Consider the following 15,537-nt stretch of genomic DNA (forward strand, 5'->3'; position numbering starts at 1 on the left):
AATATTATGTGTTGTAAGTAGTGGTCCAGGTGTCTAAAAAAATGGTAGTCAGTAGGCGAGAGGTCCGGAGAGTAGGGTGGGTGAGGCAAAGTTTCATAGCCAAGCTCCAATAATTTTTGTGACGTTACACGTGACACATGTGGTCGAGCGTTGTCATGCAACAAAATGGGCCCTTTCCGATTGACCAAAGAGGGCTTCATTACTGCCAATTTCTGATGCATGGTATTAATTTGGTTACAGTATGATTCAGCATTGATGGTTTCGCCAGGATTTAAGAAGCTGTAGTGTATTAAACCAAATGAAGCCCACCATACCGTAACCATTACCTTTTTTTGATGAGTTGGGGGCTTTGGAAAATGTATTGGAGCTTCTCCTTTGTCGAGCCACTGTCCAGAACGTCTAGTGTTATCGTAGAGAATCCACTTTTCGTCACATGTAACAATTCTGGCCAGAAATGGGTCATTTTTGTTTCGACAAAGAAGTGATGCACAAACATCAAAGCGCTGATTTTTTTGGCGATCGTTTAATGAGTGTGGAACCCAATTTTCGAGTTTTTTCACTTTTCCAATCGCCTTGAGGTGGTCAGCGACGGTCGTTTTACTGACTTTGAGTTGCTCTGCAAGTTCTCGAACAGTTGTTTTGGGGTTTTCTTCCACCACTGATCGCAGAACATCATCATTAAGAGAGGAAGGCCTTCCACGACCTTCTTCATCTTCAAGGCTGAAATCTCCCTCCCGAAATTTTTTAAACCACCTTTGCACAGTGCACTCATTAACACAACCCTCGCCCCAGACTTGGTTAATGTTTCTAGCCGTTTGGGCTCCGCTTCGGCCGAGTTTAAACTCGTAAAAGAAAATCGTACGAAATTCTCGCTTTGACATTATAAGGATGACTGAATTATTTCCAAGTAGCGGAATGCTACAGAGGTAAACAAACAATATCATTTGGAAGAGGATTAATAAGTGTTGACATTCATACAAATGAGTAATCCTGTAAACGTAAACAGAATATTTTATATAGATTTTTTTTTAATGAAAACTTAAAATCCTGCATTATTTTCCGGACAACCCGATATAAATACCGGTTTTATCTATTTCATCGGAAAGTGCATTTGTAAAAAAAATATAAAAATAAATCTATCGCAAAAATTGTTGCCTAACTTAAATTTAAAAAAATCTGCACAGCACTAACTAAAAGTTTGTATTTTTCACAGTATAACTGTTGATAATTTCAATCGAGATTTTCACTTTGAAGGTTAATTCAACTTCTCATAACCTACTTAAAGTCCCACGTGTTTCGTAAAATGTGCATCCTACTGTAAATTTTACACAAAAAAAAAAGAAAATGAAATCTTTATAAGATTCATTTTTTATTGTAATCCTAAGCAATCAAACTTCAAAATAACTTAGATAATAAACTTTTAGAAGTTGTAAACTCTTGTGTAAAGTTTAAATAAGATTTCCTTGATACTGTAAGTACTGTCAGATATGATACGTTTACAGAAAAGCGCCTACAAATTAGCACTAAAACATGTTCCTTTCAATTTCTCTAGGTCAGTTATGAATAATGTAAAATTAACATTCATTGGAAAAAAATTTATTTTGATACTTTTACAGAAAATACATTGTTAAACAAAAATCACCCTTCAGTTCACTATTGAACTTAAGCCAAACAAAACGTATTTAAAAATAAACGAATTCTTCAAAAATGTTGATATTTTAAACATTTTGTTTAATTTTTGAATATTTTTTAAGGTTACAATAAAATAAATAATCAAAATTTTAGTTTATTCAATGCTCTTTCTATTAGTGTAAGAATTTTTGTACATTTAATGTAATCCATTATATTTCGTGGTCCGATTACCCAAATTTTTTTTTTCAACTAATCAATATTTTTATGTAAGGTATTGGTTGAAATGAAAAAGTTAGTGTCACGAACGGGATACGAACCCACGACCTCCGGCTCAATACGCCGCTGCTCTAACCACTTAAGTTATCGTGACGATCGGTATTATTTAACGTAATTTTTAATACGGGAGATTTTCTGGGGCAATGTTGCGGAAGTTTGAAGTAAGATTAAAACTAATAAATCTCATATGCAATTGATAATAAGAATTTATATAATAGAAATTTTTAGTCTAATTTAACATGGAGTATAACCTTTTGAAGTAATAACATCTGTTCAAAATGGGGATTACTGAGAAAATCTGTGCATATGTTTTATAATTTCAGTTAATCTTATTATATATACAAGGTCGAAAATAGAAGAATTTTGTGCATAACTGCATTCGTTCGATGAGATAAATAAAATAGTATAGTATGTTACAGGATTTTCAATATACGTTCCATTAATTAACCTTTTGTAAGGTTTTGGTTGATGTAGAAAAGTTAGTGCCACTAGCGGGATTCGAACCCACGACCTCCGGCTGCTCTACCACTTGAGCTATAATAATTAATGAATAATTATCGCACTGTAATACTTAAAAAAACACGTACCTTTTGTCTAGTTACACTATTGATTGCAGTTCAGTGCAAGTGACGCAGACCAAATATTTTACCAGGTTTACCATTCTAAGAGGTTTTTAAATACATTCGTGATCTTTAGCCCTCAAAAAGACTAGAAAAAGAAAATAAATAGTCTGTGGTAAAGGGAGACTTCAAAGATATAAAATATCTAATAAATAAAGGAAAGTTTGAAAGGATGGTTTGATAATATAAAAATATTACACGGCGCTCAGTTCAATAGTTATGAATGCTGTAAAAGCCATGACGGTTTAGCATAATCGTTCAGCCGTGAAAGTGAGAGAAATCCATTCCTTTAGAGTGAATTGAAAGTGTTTCCTTTGTTGCAAAGGAAGTTTTTATTTATATTCCCCAAACAATTATTTTTAGTTTTGATTAGTTCTTAAAAATAGGAAATTTATGGAGAAATTTTCAAATGTATTGGAAATAAAACATCACTTAATACGAATTTGCTGCTTAACTGGTTTATTTACTAGAGACTAATTGCACAATTCTATTTAACCAATACATATCGTTATAGTTAAAATTTAAAAAATATAAAATTTATTTACAAATGTTTAATTAAGGTTTTGGTTTAGATAAAACGTCACTGTCACGAGCGGGATTCGAACCCACGACCTTCGGCTAAATATGCCGTTGCTCGACCACTTGAGCTCTTGTGACTTAGATCAACTCGGACACTATCTCAACCCTACCTTTTGAATTTTCCCTCGTTTTTGCCATTTTTCAGATGTCCTGAAATCTATTTGATTCTCGGCGACAAATGAAATGGCCACGGAGAACTTTAGTGAAGATACTTCATTTTGCTTATTACATCTACAATATTAGTTTTCGTGGTGGAGTGGAGATGGGAGGTTGGTGTCGGAGTAGTTCGAAGTCACGATAGGCCAAGCGGTAGAGCAGCAGTGTATTTAACCGAAGGGCGTGGGTTCGAATCCCGCTCATGAAACGGGCTTTTTTATCTCAACAAAAAGATTAATTAATCGAACACAATTTACTTGGTCTAGCGGACCACGAAACCTAATGGATTTATTTACAAATATGCAATCGTTTAAGGATTAAAGCTCGTAAGCGTGTTAAGAGAACACCTTTTCTTCTGCTTTATGAAACAAAAACTTCAAAAAAAAATTTATTAAAAACGATAACTTTAATATTTTATCACCTTATTTTATCTAAATTTGACAGATAAAAGCTGAAAATACATTTATACCCCTGTTTCCGCAAAAAGACAAACTTTTTTTTTTGAAGTTTTCGTTTCATAAAGTAGAATAAAAAGTGTGTGCTCTCAACACGCTTACGATCTTTAATCCTTAAACGATTGCATATTTGTAAATAAATCCATTAGGTTTCGTGGTCCGGTTAACAAAATAAATTATGTTCAATTAATTAATCTTTAATTAAGGTTTTGGTTGAGATAAAAAGTCAGTCTCACGAGTCGGATTCGAACCCTCGGCTCAATACCCCGCTGCTCTACCACTTGAGCCATCCTGCTTCGATCCACTCAGACACCACCTTCCCATCTCACTCTACAACCGTTCTAATTTTCCTTCTTTTTGCCATTTTTCAAATGTAATCAGGATTCGATTCTCACCTACTTATGATCAAGCCAGGGGTGTTGTTAGTGAAGTGATACTTCTTTACTTATTAAATAATTAATATTAATTAAAATACATTAATGAAAAGAATAATTAATTGAAATAAGTAATTTGGTCATGTAGATCAATCTCAAGTCACGATAGCTCAAGTGGTAGAGCAACGGCCTATTTAGCCGAATGTCGAGGGTTCGAATCCCGCTCGTGACACTAACTTTTTCATTTCAACCAATACCTTACATAAGGACTAATTAATTGAATGAAGTTATTTGATCAATCGGACCACGAAATATTTTTTTCATTGTTGTAATCACTTTTAAAGGGATTAATATTTTATGTGATGCGGGGGACTTTATGGAATAAATTTGTGAAAGATCGATAAGTTAACATCTCAAATACAACTGTTAATCAGAGTTTTGAAAATAGAAACTTTTCAGTCTACGTAGGATAAATTTCTAAAGTATTAATGACTGCATACGCGACACCCTGTATATGTAGAATTTTTCATTTATTTCCTCAAAAAATCGGCAAAGGATACCGAAATTTTATACCCGGTGGCATTTTTTGTTTTTTGTATTTTTCATTCACACAATTACATGTTCACTAGGTTTTGTTAATATTGCATGTATATATACTTGAATTGATTTGTCAAAGGCTCTCCGCTTTTCAGAATCATTATTCAATTTTAAAACACCCAAGTCGTAAAAATAGGCTCTAGCTGTCGCTTTGTACAAATCCCTCTGTGCCGATCCCTCCTACCGAATGAACATTCCAATTTATATGCAATAGAATTTTCACATTTGCACATTCGCTCAATTTATGCCCTAAGAGAATGGACGCGAAACGATAAAATGAGCCGCGTACCAAGAAATATTGTGTTACCAAGGAGCCCTTTTTATATAATATTCATACTACACTCGGGTACCTAAGGGAAATTAGGGATACTTCTGCCATCCCCTGGATCTAGTATTGTATCTTACTTTGAATCGAAATCACCTCCTCCTTTATATCCAGCGCTAGACCGGAAAATTGAATTACAAAAAAGCCTATTGATTCGATCAGGCGAGAAACATTTTTCTCTTATGAGAAGGAAATATAAGGAAACTCGATATACCAGCACATGATGGGAAGCTGAAGATTTACTTATCGCAAAAAAACTCATTATAATAATTAAACAAATAAATTGTTACATAATGAAATTTGTCAGTAATCATCATAATCTCATTAAGTGCGATGTGCCCCGAAGTACATTTCCTAAAGTAAGAAAGCCACAATTTTTGGGTCTGGCCTAATCAAAGTTCGTCGAGAACATTTTCCACCGAAAAGAGAGAATATCGTACAACTTTGACCCAAAGGTTTTAGACGGTAAATATTTAATTCATCATCAACCCAATCATTGCCTACTGTAAATTGTAAACCACTCTCTGAAATACCGAAATAGAGCCGACTGTGCTAGATACAAAAACGAACCCGAACGTAGTGATTTAACGCCTGTTGAGCAGATTTAATTCATTCGTGTTTATACCGTCAGCGTTTAGAATGAAATTAAATTAAATGAAACATTTATACAATTCCCTCGATTTTACTTTGTTGTACATTCATTGACGTTAAGACAACAAAAATATTTCTAAATCGTCCCCAGATGTATTATTTATTGCGGTTAATACAAATAAATCACCTTTTTCATTTCTTGCGTTGCATAAAGGAGCATTCGTGTCCTATCCTTTATTTCGTGTATACTACTTATGCTCTTATTTACTTATACAACATAATACCATCATCACTATCCACTCTGATGATACCACACCTCCCTAACTCGAATCCTATCCATGCTTCAACATCCTCCAACTTGAGCTTGCAAAAAGTGGAGGAGGAGGTGGAATGAAGAAAAATTTACTCAGTGTACGTTCAAATTGAGAACACCCCCTCCTATACACGGTAAGTAAGTTGATATTTGGTACAGTTATAAGTAACAATGTTTTTCATGGCAGGGTAAATTATAAATCCAAATCAAACATGCATTTACTGGGTCTCTTCTGTCTGTTTGTTGCCGCAGGTTTAGTTAGAAATATTAAAAGTTATTTATAAAACATTATTTAATTAGATTTTTCTTACCTAAATGATGGTAGTATTATCTGCTCGTACTCTTCCACAGAACACTCCTGAATAAGGTAAATAATCGGTTGTAAAACAGACGCTAGTACTTCTTGCGTTCTCATTTCTTGTTGCAGGCAAGGCCACACGTGTTGAAACCACAGTTTCTGGAAAACAAAATCGGTAAAAGATGTGTGAAATGAAAAGAATAAGCAAATTGCCTAAAAGTATTTAAAATAATAATAATCTAATATCTGTTTGGGGAAGGGTTTTCGTTAATTTGAAAATACGAGATTTCCTTACCCATTATCCCACTGGTTCAATGTGGGGATTAATTTTCCAGATCTCAATTAATTTCAGAGAAGATGAATAAATTAAATATATATTGTTATTAAATTGAAGATAGTTATCCAGAATATTTAATTCTCCTTTCCCCTTTTATCTTTTGAATAAAATGAAAAATATCTAAAATTTGAATATATGGCATGCACACATTTATTCGGGTAAAACTATAAATAATATGGTTTTATACATACATAAAGAATATATTGTTATAATAAAATATAAAAATAAATGTATTCTTACTTGATTTAAAAAACATAAAACAAGACCAGATAAAATTAAAATAAATTTTTCTATTTGATTGAATTGAATTGAATATTCTATTGATCTATATATATATAAATTAAAATTAAACAACTTCTTGAATTACGATTATTTGACCAGATCGTGGTATTCGATTGACCAGATTGAAACAAAATGAAAATTATTAAATTTTAATGAAAAGAAATGAATGAAAATTGACTTTAATAATATTACTCATGTAAAGGCGTGCACGTTAACTATTAATTAAATTAACTTAACGACTAAACTTGCATGCAATAAAATAATAATAATAAAATAAAGTAAACTTAAGGATGAAGTGAAATGGCAAAGCAGGTTTGAAAATTGAATATGTGAAGTCGCGGGAATGATGAAGAAGCCACAGATGATGAAGAAGCGGAGATGATGAAGAAGTCACGGATAATGAAGAAAACCAGACGAAACGACGACGAAGAAAAAAATAAATATGAGATGAAGAAGACCAAAAGAAAATATAGCCTGGTGACGTCACGGTATAAACCGTAGATTCCCCGATCTTTTCGGCGGTGGTCCTTGATGGTATAGGGATCGACGATGGGACGTGACGAAATCGATATAGCAATCGATAGGCCGATGTATGGGAAATAGATGTTCTGTATTTCAAATTTGCGCAAGGACTGCTTCTCAACTTCTCATGCTGGATCAAGGGTCCGCGATAACGGCTAATCCGTTCTTGCTTTGTCCGCTTAATCCGTTTTGGATCGCGTAATCAACAATTATTTGAACAAAATGAAAGATTTATCCTTGATACATGTGTAAAATAATAATTAACTTAATGCATGCAAGCATAAATCAAACATAAAAATATATAATTAAGAGGGAGAAAAAAAGGGTGGAGGAGACTTCGTAATTTACGATAAAATATAAAAGAAAAAATGCGCCTTAACAATATCAGATATGTAAAAAGTGGCTGTTCGAAATAAAATTCACTGGATCTGCCCAAACACCCTAAAACCCTTTGACTATCAAATATCCAACACTACAGTAAGGTCCAGTCATAAAACAATTTCAGGCAACGAAGCAGCAGATGCCCTAGAAAAAGAGAGCTTCGGAAAAATTATATAATCGTAAATCTTCTGCTGTGGTATAACAAGAGCCACATTGGTAAAAAAATGTATGGTGATTGGTGACCGTTAGTCTATGATTATTCAGAAATCGTGAGATGCGGTCTGGTGTGATGTAGGTTTCACAAAAACATTTTCTTTGCTGGCCAACGTTTCGATCTTTATTGAGATCATCTTCAGGGCTCAAAGTGTTTGTTTTCTGCCTAATTGTGCCATTTTTACATGTCGTGAGGGCACTCTCAACACGACACACAAGAATGGCACATCTACACAGAAAACACATTTTGACCCCTGAAGATGATCTCAATAAAGATCGAAACGTTGACACGTTAAAGAAAATGTTATTCTAAAGCCTATGTCACACCAGATCGCATCTCACGATCTCCGTATAATAGTTAAGAGAAATGTTTTGTATTTTCTATTAATCCAATTAACCTTATATTAACTTTATATGTATAATCTGCTCAATAAAAGTTTCATTTTTGACCATAAAATGTTGAAAAAAAATCACGAGACAAAATGAAATAACAAAATCCTATTTTGCAGTCCCAACATGAAAATTACCCTAATTTGATCCTTGTCCATGTTTTATCACAATATTGAAATAAAATCGAAAGGGATTTTCTTTTGTCTGTGAGGGCACTTTCAACACTACACGCAAGAATGGCACAATTACGCAGAGAACAAACTCTATGAGTCCTTAAGATGATCTCAATAGAGATGGAAACGTTGGCACAGTGAAGAAAATGTTTTTCTGAAACCTTTGTCACACCAGACCGCATCTCACGATATCCGAATAATCATTATTAAAAAAAACTTGAATCTTGAGCTGCTAGAAAATAAATAAACAATGTATTAGGAGCCGTAATCAAAATGACAAAAAATAGTCCAATAGAAAAAAAGAGAAAAGCTTCACAGAAATTATGTAAATTCCAATTTAATAAAGGAAATGTCGACTATAGTAATAAAGTAGGGAAAAAAGAGAGCATATCGTAAGCAACTAAATAAACTAGGTACGAAAAAGGTCTGGACATAAGAGCCAGTTCTGAGCAAATGAAGACCTCGTTAGCAATCCTCTGAGGTTAATTGTGTAATTAGGCATATCAGCGCGTACGCGGAGATATATGCGATTTGACGATGATACCAGACGGTGAAAGCTCTGCCAATCTCGTCTGTACCGACTCCCTGAGCGCTGTTTCGGCTATTGCTGACAGATTCTCGGTGGAATCTTTCATGGAAGAACGGTAATAGTCGTCTGGGTAGCAAACATGTTGGTGGAGAGAAACAAAAAACGATAGAAGCGTCAATGGTCCGGATTGTCCGAGGAGCTCTTACGTGCCAAGAGCGCGACTGAGAGTTTACCGAAGTCTGAAACGAAAGAAAGGGATCGTGCCCAACCATTTAGATAGGCCATACCAGATTGACAAGCGGCCACATGCTTTCGGAACAAATTCTGCGTAGGTGTAACCCTTGTATAGAAATATTTGCTTCGTGTATCACAATTGGTCAAACAATGTCTTGTCCCCTTACACGGAGCGAGTAGGCATGGCCAGTCCTTGGGCTCGAGATTTGTGTTGTTGGATCTTCTGTCCCTAAGAGATGTTACCCCATCTACAAATATTATAAATACTATTTATAATTTTTGTGTAGTTATATAGTGTGTATTTATGAGTTTGTAAGAGGGTAGATAACGGAATATCGGGTACCCCATCGATTCTCAGAGTGCGGTGGAAGCAGACTCCATAGTCGGTAGCCAACATTAAAAAATTATAAAAAATTAATAATTATGTAACTTGTTACAAGGACGAAAATCTTCCGGAAAATTCATTAACAAAGATTGGGGGCAAAAGAAAAAACGTTAAGTGCGCAATCCTTATGACTACAAGAGGAGAAAAAAATCAACATGTTTTCATATAAATTTTTACATTTATTGTCATCCCACAACTGGCTTTATAGATTTTTAATATATTTTAAACATAACATCGTTTATAATTTTAAGATAACATGCCCCAACATTCTGACACATGATAAAATGTTACTAGTATTATTATTTCTTCATTATGTATGTATGTAATAGGTAACTAATAAAAAACGTGTGGTGATTAGTGACCGTTAATCGATAATTATTCAGAAATCTTGAGATGCGGTCCGGTGGGATGTAGGTTTCAGAAAAACATAATTAAGAAAATGTCAGACCGCATCTCACGATTTCTGAATAACTAATAAAAACTTTTAATGTAAGCACGTTCTTGCAATAATAAAACTTATTTTCAACTGTTGTCTAACGATCGATCTAATATTGTTTACATGTCACACACTATTTTATGGGTCGTAAATCCTACTATAGGAAGGCCGTTAAACACAGAATAGTCTTGTACTTGTAAGATGTAAAACAATCATCTTTGACAGTTATAGACATATTTTGTTAGAAATGTCATTGATCACGGTTGTGATAGTATCTTAAAAAATGAAATTATTTTTATGGAATCGTGTATAAATAAATTCAAATAATCAGCTAAAGGATAATAACGCATTTATTGTTTTGATAATTTCAATGCTTTCTCTTCCAAAACACGAATGACACCATTCATTATGATTATAATCATGTTAAATACAGTTAAAAAACAGAAGACATTTGCCAAGAAAAGTGTATTGCTTCGTTAACCAGGGAGACAAAAGTGTCAATAGTGATGACGATAGTCAGCTAAACATTTCTGAAAATTCACTAGATTTGTGGTCCGCTTGACCAATTAATATCTTACAATTAATTTAGATTTTTAGTTGAGATAAAAAAGTCAGTGTCACGAGAGGGATTCGAACCCACAATCTTCGGCTAGATTTGCCGCTGCTCTACCACTTGAACTATCGTGACCTCGATCCACTCGGATACTAATTCGAATCCCGCTTTTTTATCTCAACTAAAACCTTAATTAATTGTAATTTCTGAAAATTATGAAATGTTAAAATATCAGATTTTTTAAGTAGTAATGGTAATGTTAAAAAACTGAAAAATTGACGTACTATTGTGCTACGTACTATATAACTAGTAGTTTAAGTAGTACTGGTATGAATTATTTAAGGGCCGATAAACATCAAGGGGTCATCGCCGGTCCTCTTTGCTTTAAAGGAAAATGCATTGCGTATTTTTGCACATTTTTGTCACTGATTCTCCCATATTTTTTCTCCTGTTTTCTTAATTTGATAACCTCTCGAAGGTACTTCTGTTCTTTGAATTACTTAAAAAAAGACAGAAATACACAAACCCGGGTACATTTACTCAACTAGAGAACTCGATAATCCTTAGGGCGGGTTTAAACCATTCACCTCAATCACGCTAATAAATTAATTTCAGTCTCAAGGCAACACACACTCACCAGAGAGTGCTGGATATTCCTTAGGGTGAGGATAATAATTAATTTACACAAACACAAGATAGACATACTCTTTACAGGGTGTTACAGGGTTACATGTCCATACTGCCATGGTAGATTCACTAAACAAAACGTTCAGTGCCACCAGAAGCAGGTTTCCGTCTTGTGCCTTTTCTGAGAATTTTTGTGATTTATTTTTTTTCCGGCCGGCTAGCTGCCTGGGCTATTGCCGGCACCTCACATTTCTTCCACCTCACGTTTTATAAATTTATTTATTTTTATTGTTAATTTATTTATTTTTTTTTAATTAGCTTTTCTGTAGGAAGTCTGGCGATCTTTCTGGTTGTGTTCTGGGACGTTATTTCTACATTTTTAGCCCTCCCACACGTGGTGAAAAGGCTCTGAAACTATCTCATTCACTAACATTCAATCCTAGCCTAGCCTATATGTGGGTTTCAGAGTACTCGATTTTCCTCTGAAGACCCGCCCTCGTTCACGTTAATAAATACATCCATACATTATGTACAATTAAAATTACAATTAATCTAAAACATTAACCTAGGTGGTGGGTTTATGGGGTACTTGATATTCCACCATAGACCCACCCGTGCATACACTACTATCGCACTAATAAATACATTCACTCAAACAGTAACCAATCATTCTGTATTTACAAATTAAAAAATGCGGAGCCACTGGCGCATTTAATATTACAACAGTGCCTCCGCCCATTCACTCTAAAGCCTAATACTAACCTAAATCGGTGGGTCTGTGGAGTACTCGATATTCCTGCACAACCCACCCATACACACTCACTTTCGCGCCAATAAATACATTCATTCTACCAAAAACACACAAAGAGATATCTATCCTAGTTTGGTGGGTCTGTGGGGTACTCGATATTCTGACCACTACCCACCCATGCACTCACACATTCTCGCCAATAAATACACTCACTTCAGGAAGGGAAAATGAAACCACGTGTGGAGAAGCATTAAAGGCGACCATATGCATTTATATGCTTCAGATATTTGATTACTTTCTTGCTGTTGTCATTGCTGTGTTGCAAAACCTCTTTCAAGCTCGAGGAAAGGCCACACTTTGTTCTGTGCGGCGCCAATAGTTCGCATTCGGTTAGTAAATGTTTAACAGTTATTTGTGCGCCGCAGTGATTTAAGTCTAAAATTTTTTGTACAAAACCATAATATCTCAACTTTTGCAAGATTAACATAAAAACCTGACCTTTATTTCTACCACAATAAATTTTCCACAAGATAGCAACATTTTTGTTAAAAAATTCGCGCGTCCGAATACACAGTAGCCGCATAAAATCAACGACAAAACGCGTTTTTTTAATACTCCACTGTGGCTCGTGCAATGACTTTTCCATCAAAATTTTTGGGGATTTCCAAAGTTGCTTTATTTTGTATGAGATTCATGTCCTTTCTTCTTTCCCGCATGTCATTGCACGTGAATTTTCAATTTAGCCTAAAATCTCAAAAATAGAATAAATTTGACCTCTTTCTGTTGTGATGATGGCCCATCTCAATTAAAATGTTCAAATTTTCAAATTAGGAAGAAGCCCGCCAAATGTGATTGATTGGCCGTGGATGGGTCAGCTGGAAAATTTCAAAAGCAGGGTAGAGATCAACAAAAAGACCATTAGTCGCCGGTTTGCTCGGCCCAAATGTGGATCCTGTTGATTAAGTTTAGTTGACTGTAAGGATTAGAAAATATGTATATTTTTTTAGAGAAAAACGTTTTTAGAAGGTTTTTGATTCAGTTAGCAATCCATTAGTGTAAATTTTATTATTCTGAGTAGTAAATTAAAAGGCTCGAAGGGTTTCTTTTCGGGATTCTCCCTTACTACAAAAAATTGTGAGTCGTTTTTATTTTTATGTTATATGTATCAACTGTTCCCTGAATGATTAGAATCAAGTTTTAATGTTAATCAATAAATTCACTAGTTTTTGTCCGCTTGACCAATTAAGATTGTCAATTAATTAAAGTTTTTAGTTGAGATAAAAAGTCAGGTCACCAGCGGGATGACAAATGCCAAAAAAAAGGGAAAATTCAAAAGGTGGGGTTGAGATGGGAAGTTAGTGCCCGAGTGGATCGAAGTCACGATAGCTCAAGTGGTAGAGCAGCAGCGTATTTAGCCGAAGGTCGTGGGTTCGAATCCAGCTTGTGACACTGACTTGTTTATCTCAACTAAAAACCTTAATTAATTGAAAGATAATTCAATAAACTGAATTTTTTGTAAAGTTATTTTTTGTTCTCTCATTTTTCTATAACAATTTAATAGCATCACAGTGTTAAGTTGAACGACTGTGCCTTAACTGTTACTGGGTCTTTTTCTGTGCAGAATCCGAATCAGATATGATAAATATCTTGTCATAAAACTTTTTTTAAAATAAAAAGAGTATCACAAAACGTTTTATTGCTGTCGAAGTACAAAAAGTTGTCGACTTATCTGGTAGATACATAATAATATTTAAATACATAATTAAATAGATAATTATAGTTATTAGTTATAGATTTAGTTGTTTTGTCAAGTCAAGTTTTTATTTATTATACAACTTATTGAAATACCAAATCACTGTAGTCGATCTGTATACTGTTTCTAATTACTTTTCATTTATTCAGCAGAGAAGTGTAATATCGTAATGTTCACTGATGAAAAACCTTTCACGAATACTTTCGAAATTTTGAAAGCATAAGCAATTATAATGAAAACCCAAAATTTTAATACTTTCTTTTAAAAAGACAGTTTACTACTCTAACAAAAATTGTAAATACAATTAAAAATAAGACAATTGGGAAGCTATTGAATTCAGGTTTTATTTTAAACGCCAGTTTCAATTTTTAATCAGAAATTTATTGATAAAAACATCCTCAATCTTCATTTTGGTTAACTCAAAGCGGATTTTTGATAATTTACTTGGGAAAAAGCAACTTAATGCCTTTTTCACGGTTATATTCGTGATCAGCTTTAAATCTTAAAATTTCCTATAAGGAAAGCGCTTTTCAGATTTATTTTGGGAAGGTGGGAATTGCGTTTAAGCTTATGCCATGTTCACTAAAGGCCTTTAGCGGCAGAAGGCGGCAGGGTCAGGCGTGGGGGGATGGAGGAATTTATGTTAGATTTAGCAGGTACCTGTCCCGAAAATGCGGCCCCTTACATCAGATACCTTTCGCCCAAAGGTCCACATACCAAAGAGAGAAGGACTACCTTGTTCTTATCTTCTTCACACTCGGGTTTGGACTGAATAATCGTGAGTGTGTCCGTCTGAGTCAATACGCCCGAACATTTTTTGCATCTACCGTCCACTATTTTGGACGTTTGGTGGAGTCCAATCGATTCGAGAACACATTAATTGAATACAGCGTATAGAAAATTAAAGAAAACGATACCCATGAGGATTCTTGATTCTTGATTGATATTTGTTCGATTTTTGGATTTTGGACGTTTTTTTCTGATCCGACCGATTCGATAAAAGTTTCATTGTGTTAAGCGCCTTGTGTGCACGTTCACTCAACATAATAACAATTAAAACATTTTTGCTTTTTGCATATTGAAAGTGGAATTGTAAATAAGTAAAGGAAAAAATATTATATTACGACATATTCCAATTAATTAAGGTTTATAGTTGAGATAAAAAAGTCAATGGCACGAGCGGGATTCGAACCCACGTTCTTCGGCTTGATACGCCGCTGCTCTACCACTTGAGCTATCGTGACCTCGATCCACTCGGACACTAACTTCCCATCTCAACCCCACCTTTTGAATTTTCNTTTCATTTGTCGTCGAGAATCCAATCCGATTACACGACATTTGAAAAATGGCAAAAAGGAGGGAAAATTCAAAAGGTGCGGTTGAGATGGGAAATTGGTGTCCGAGTGGATCGAGGTCACGATAGCTCAAGTGGTAGAGCAGCGGCGTATCAAGCCGAAGATCGTGGGATCGAATCCCGCTCGTGCCATTGTTTTTTTATCTCAACTAAAACCCTTAATTAATTGTAATATATTAATTGGTCAAGCGGACCAGGAAATTAGTGAATTTACGACATATTTTTAATAATCACAAATGAATTTGTGTTTGTTATGTAAAAAGAAGTTTATGGCTTTAACCCGAAAGATGATCGCGTAAAAAAATACATTTTCTTTTAGCGATTGTCGTGATTTTGCCAACGAACAGAAATCTTATAGAATTGCCCAGGGCATAGGAAAATTCCTTTCCTCTGTGTCCTCC

The 15,537-nt window shown here is 34.5% G+C and overlaps 1 protein-coding gene across 2 annotated transcripts in view; it reads right to left on the reverse strand.

Moving 5' to 3' along the window:
• The window catches only part of LOC106673401 (SCY1-like protein 2), a 456,897-nt gene that overhangs the window by 78,645 nt on the left and 362,715 nt on the right, over positions 1 to 15,537 (reverse strand). For both annotated transcript variants that reach the window (XM_024229052.1, XM_024229051.1), the window contains exon 10: positions 6,230 to 6,375. In XM_024229052.1, coding sequence (XP_024084820.1) covers positions 6,230 to 6,375 — 146 coding nt within the window. The remainder of the gene's footprint in view (positions 1 to 6,229; positions 6,376 to 15,537) is intronic.

Source organism: Cimex lectularius, unplaced genomic scaffold (assembly GCF_000648675.2).
Source record: "Cimex lectularius strain Harlan isolate CLEC.00 unplaced genomic scaffold, Clec_2.1 scaffold123, whole genome shotgun sequence".
Lineage (NCBI taxonomy): Eukaryota > Metazoa > Arthropoda > Insecta > Hemiptera > Cimicidae > Cimex > Cimex lectularius.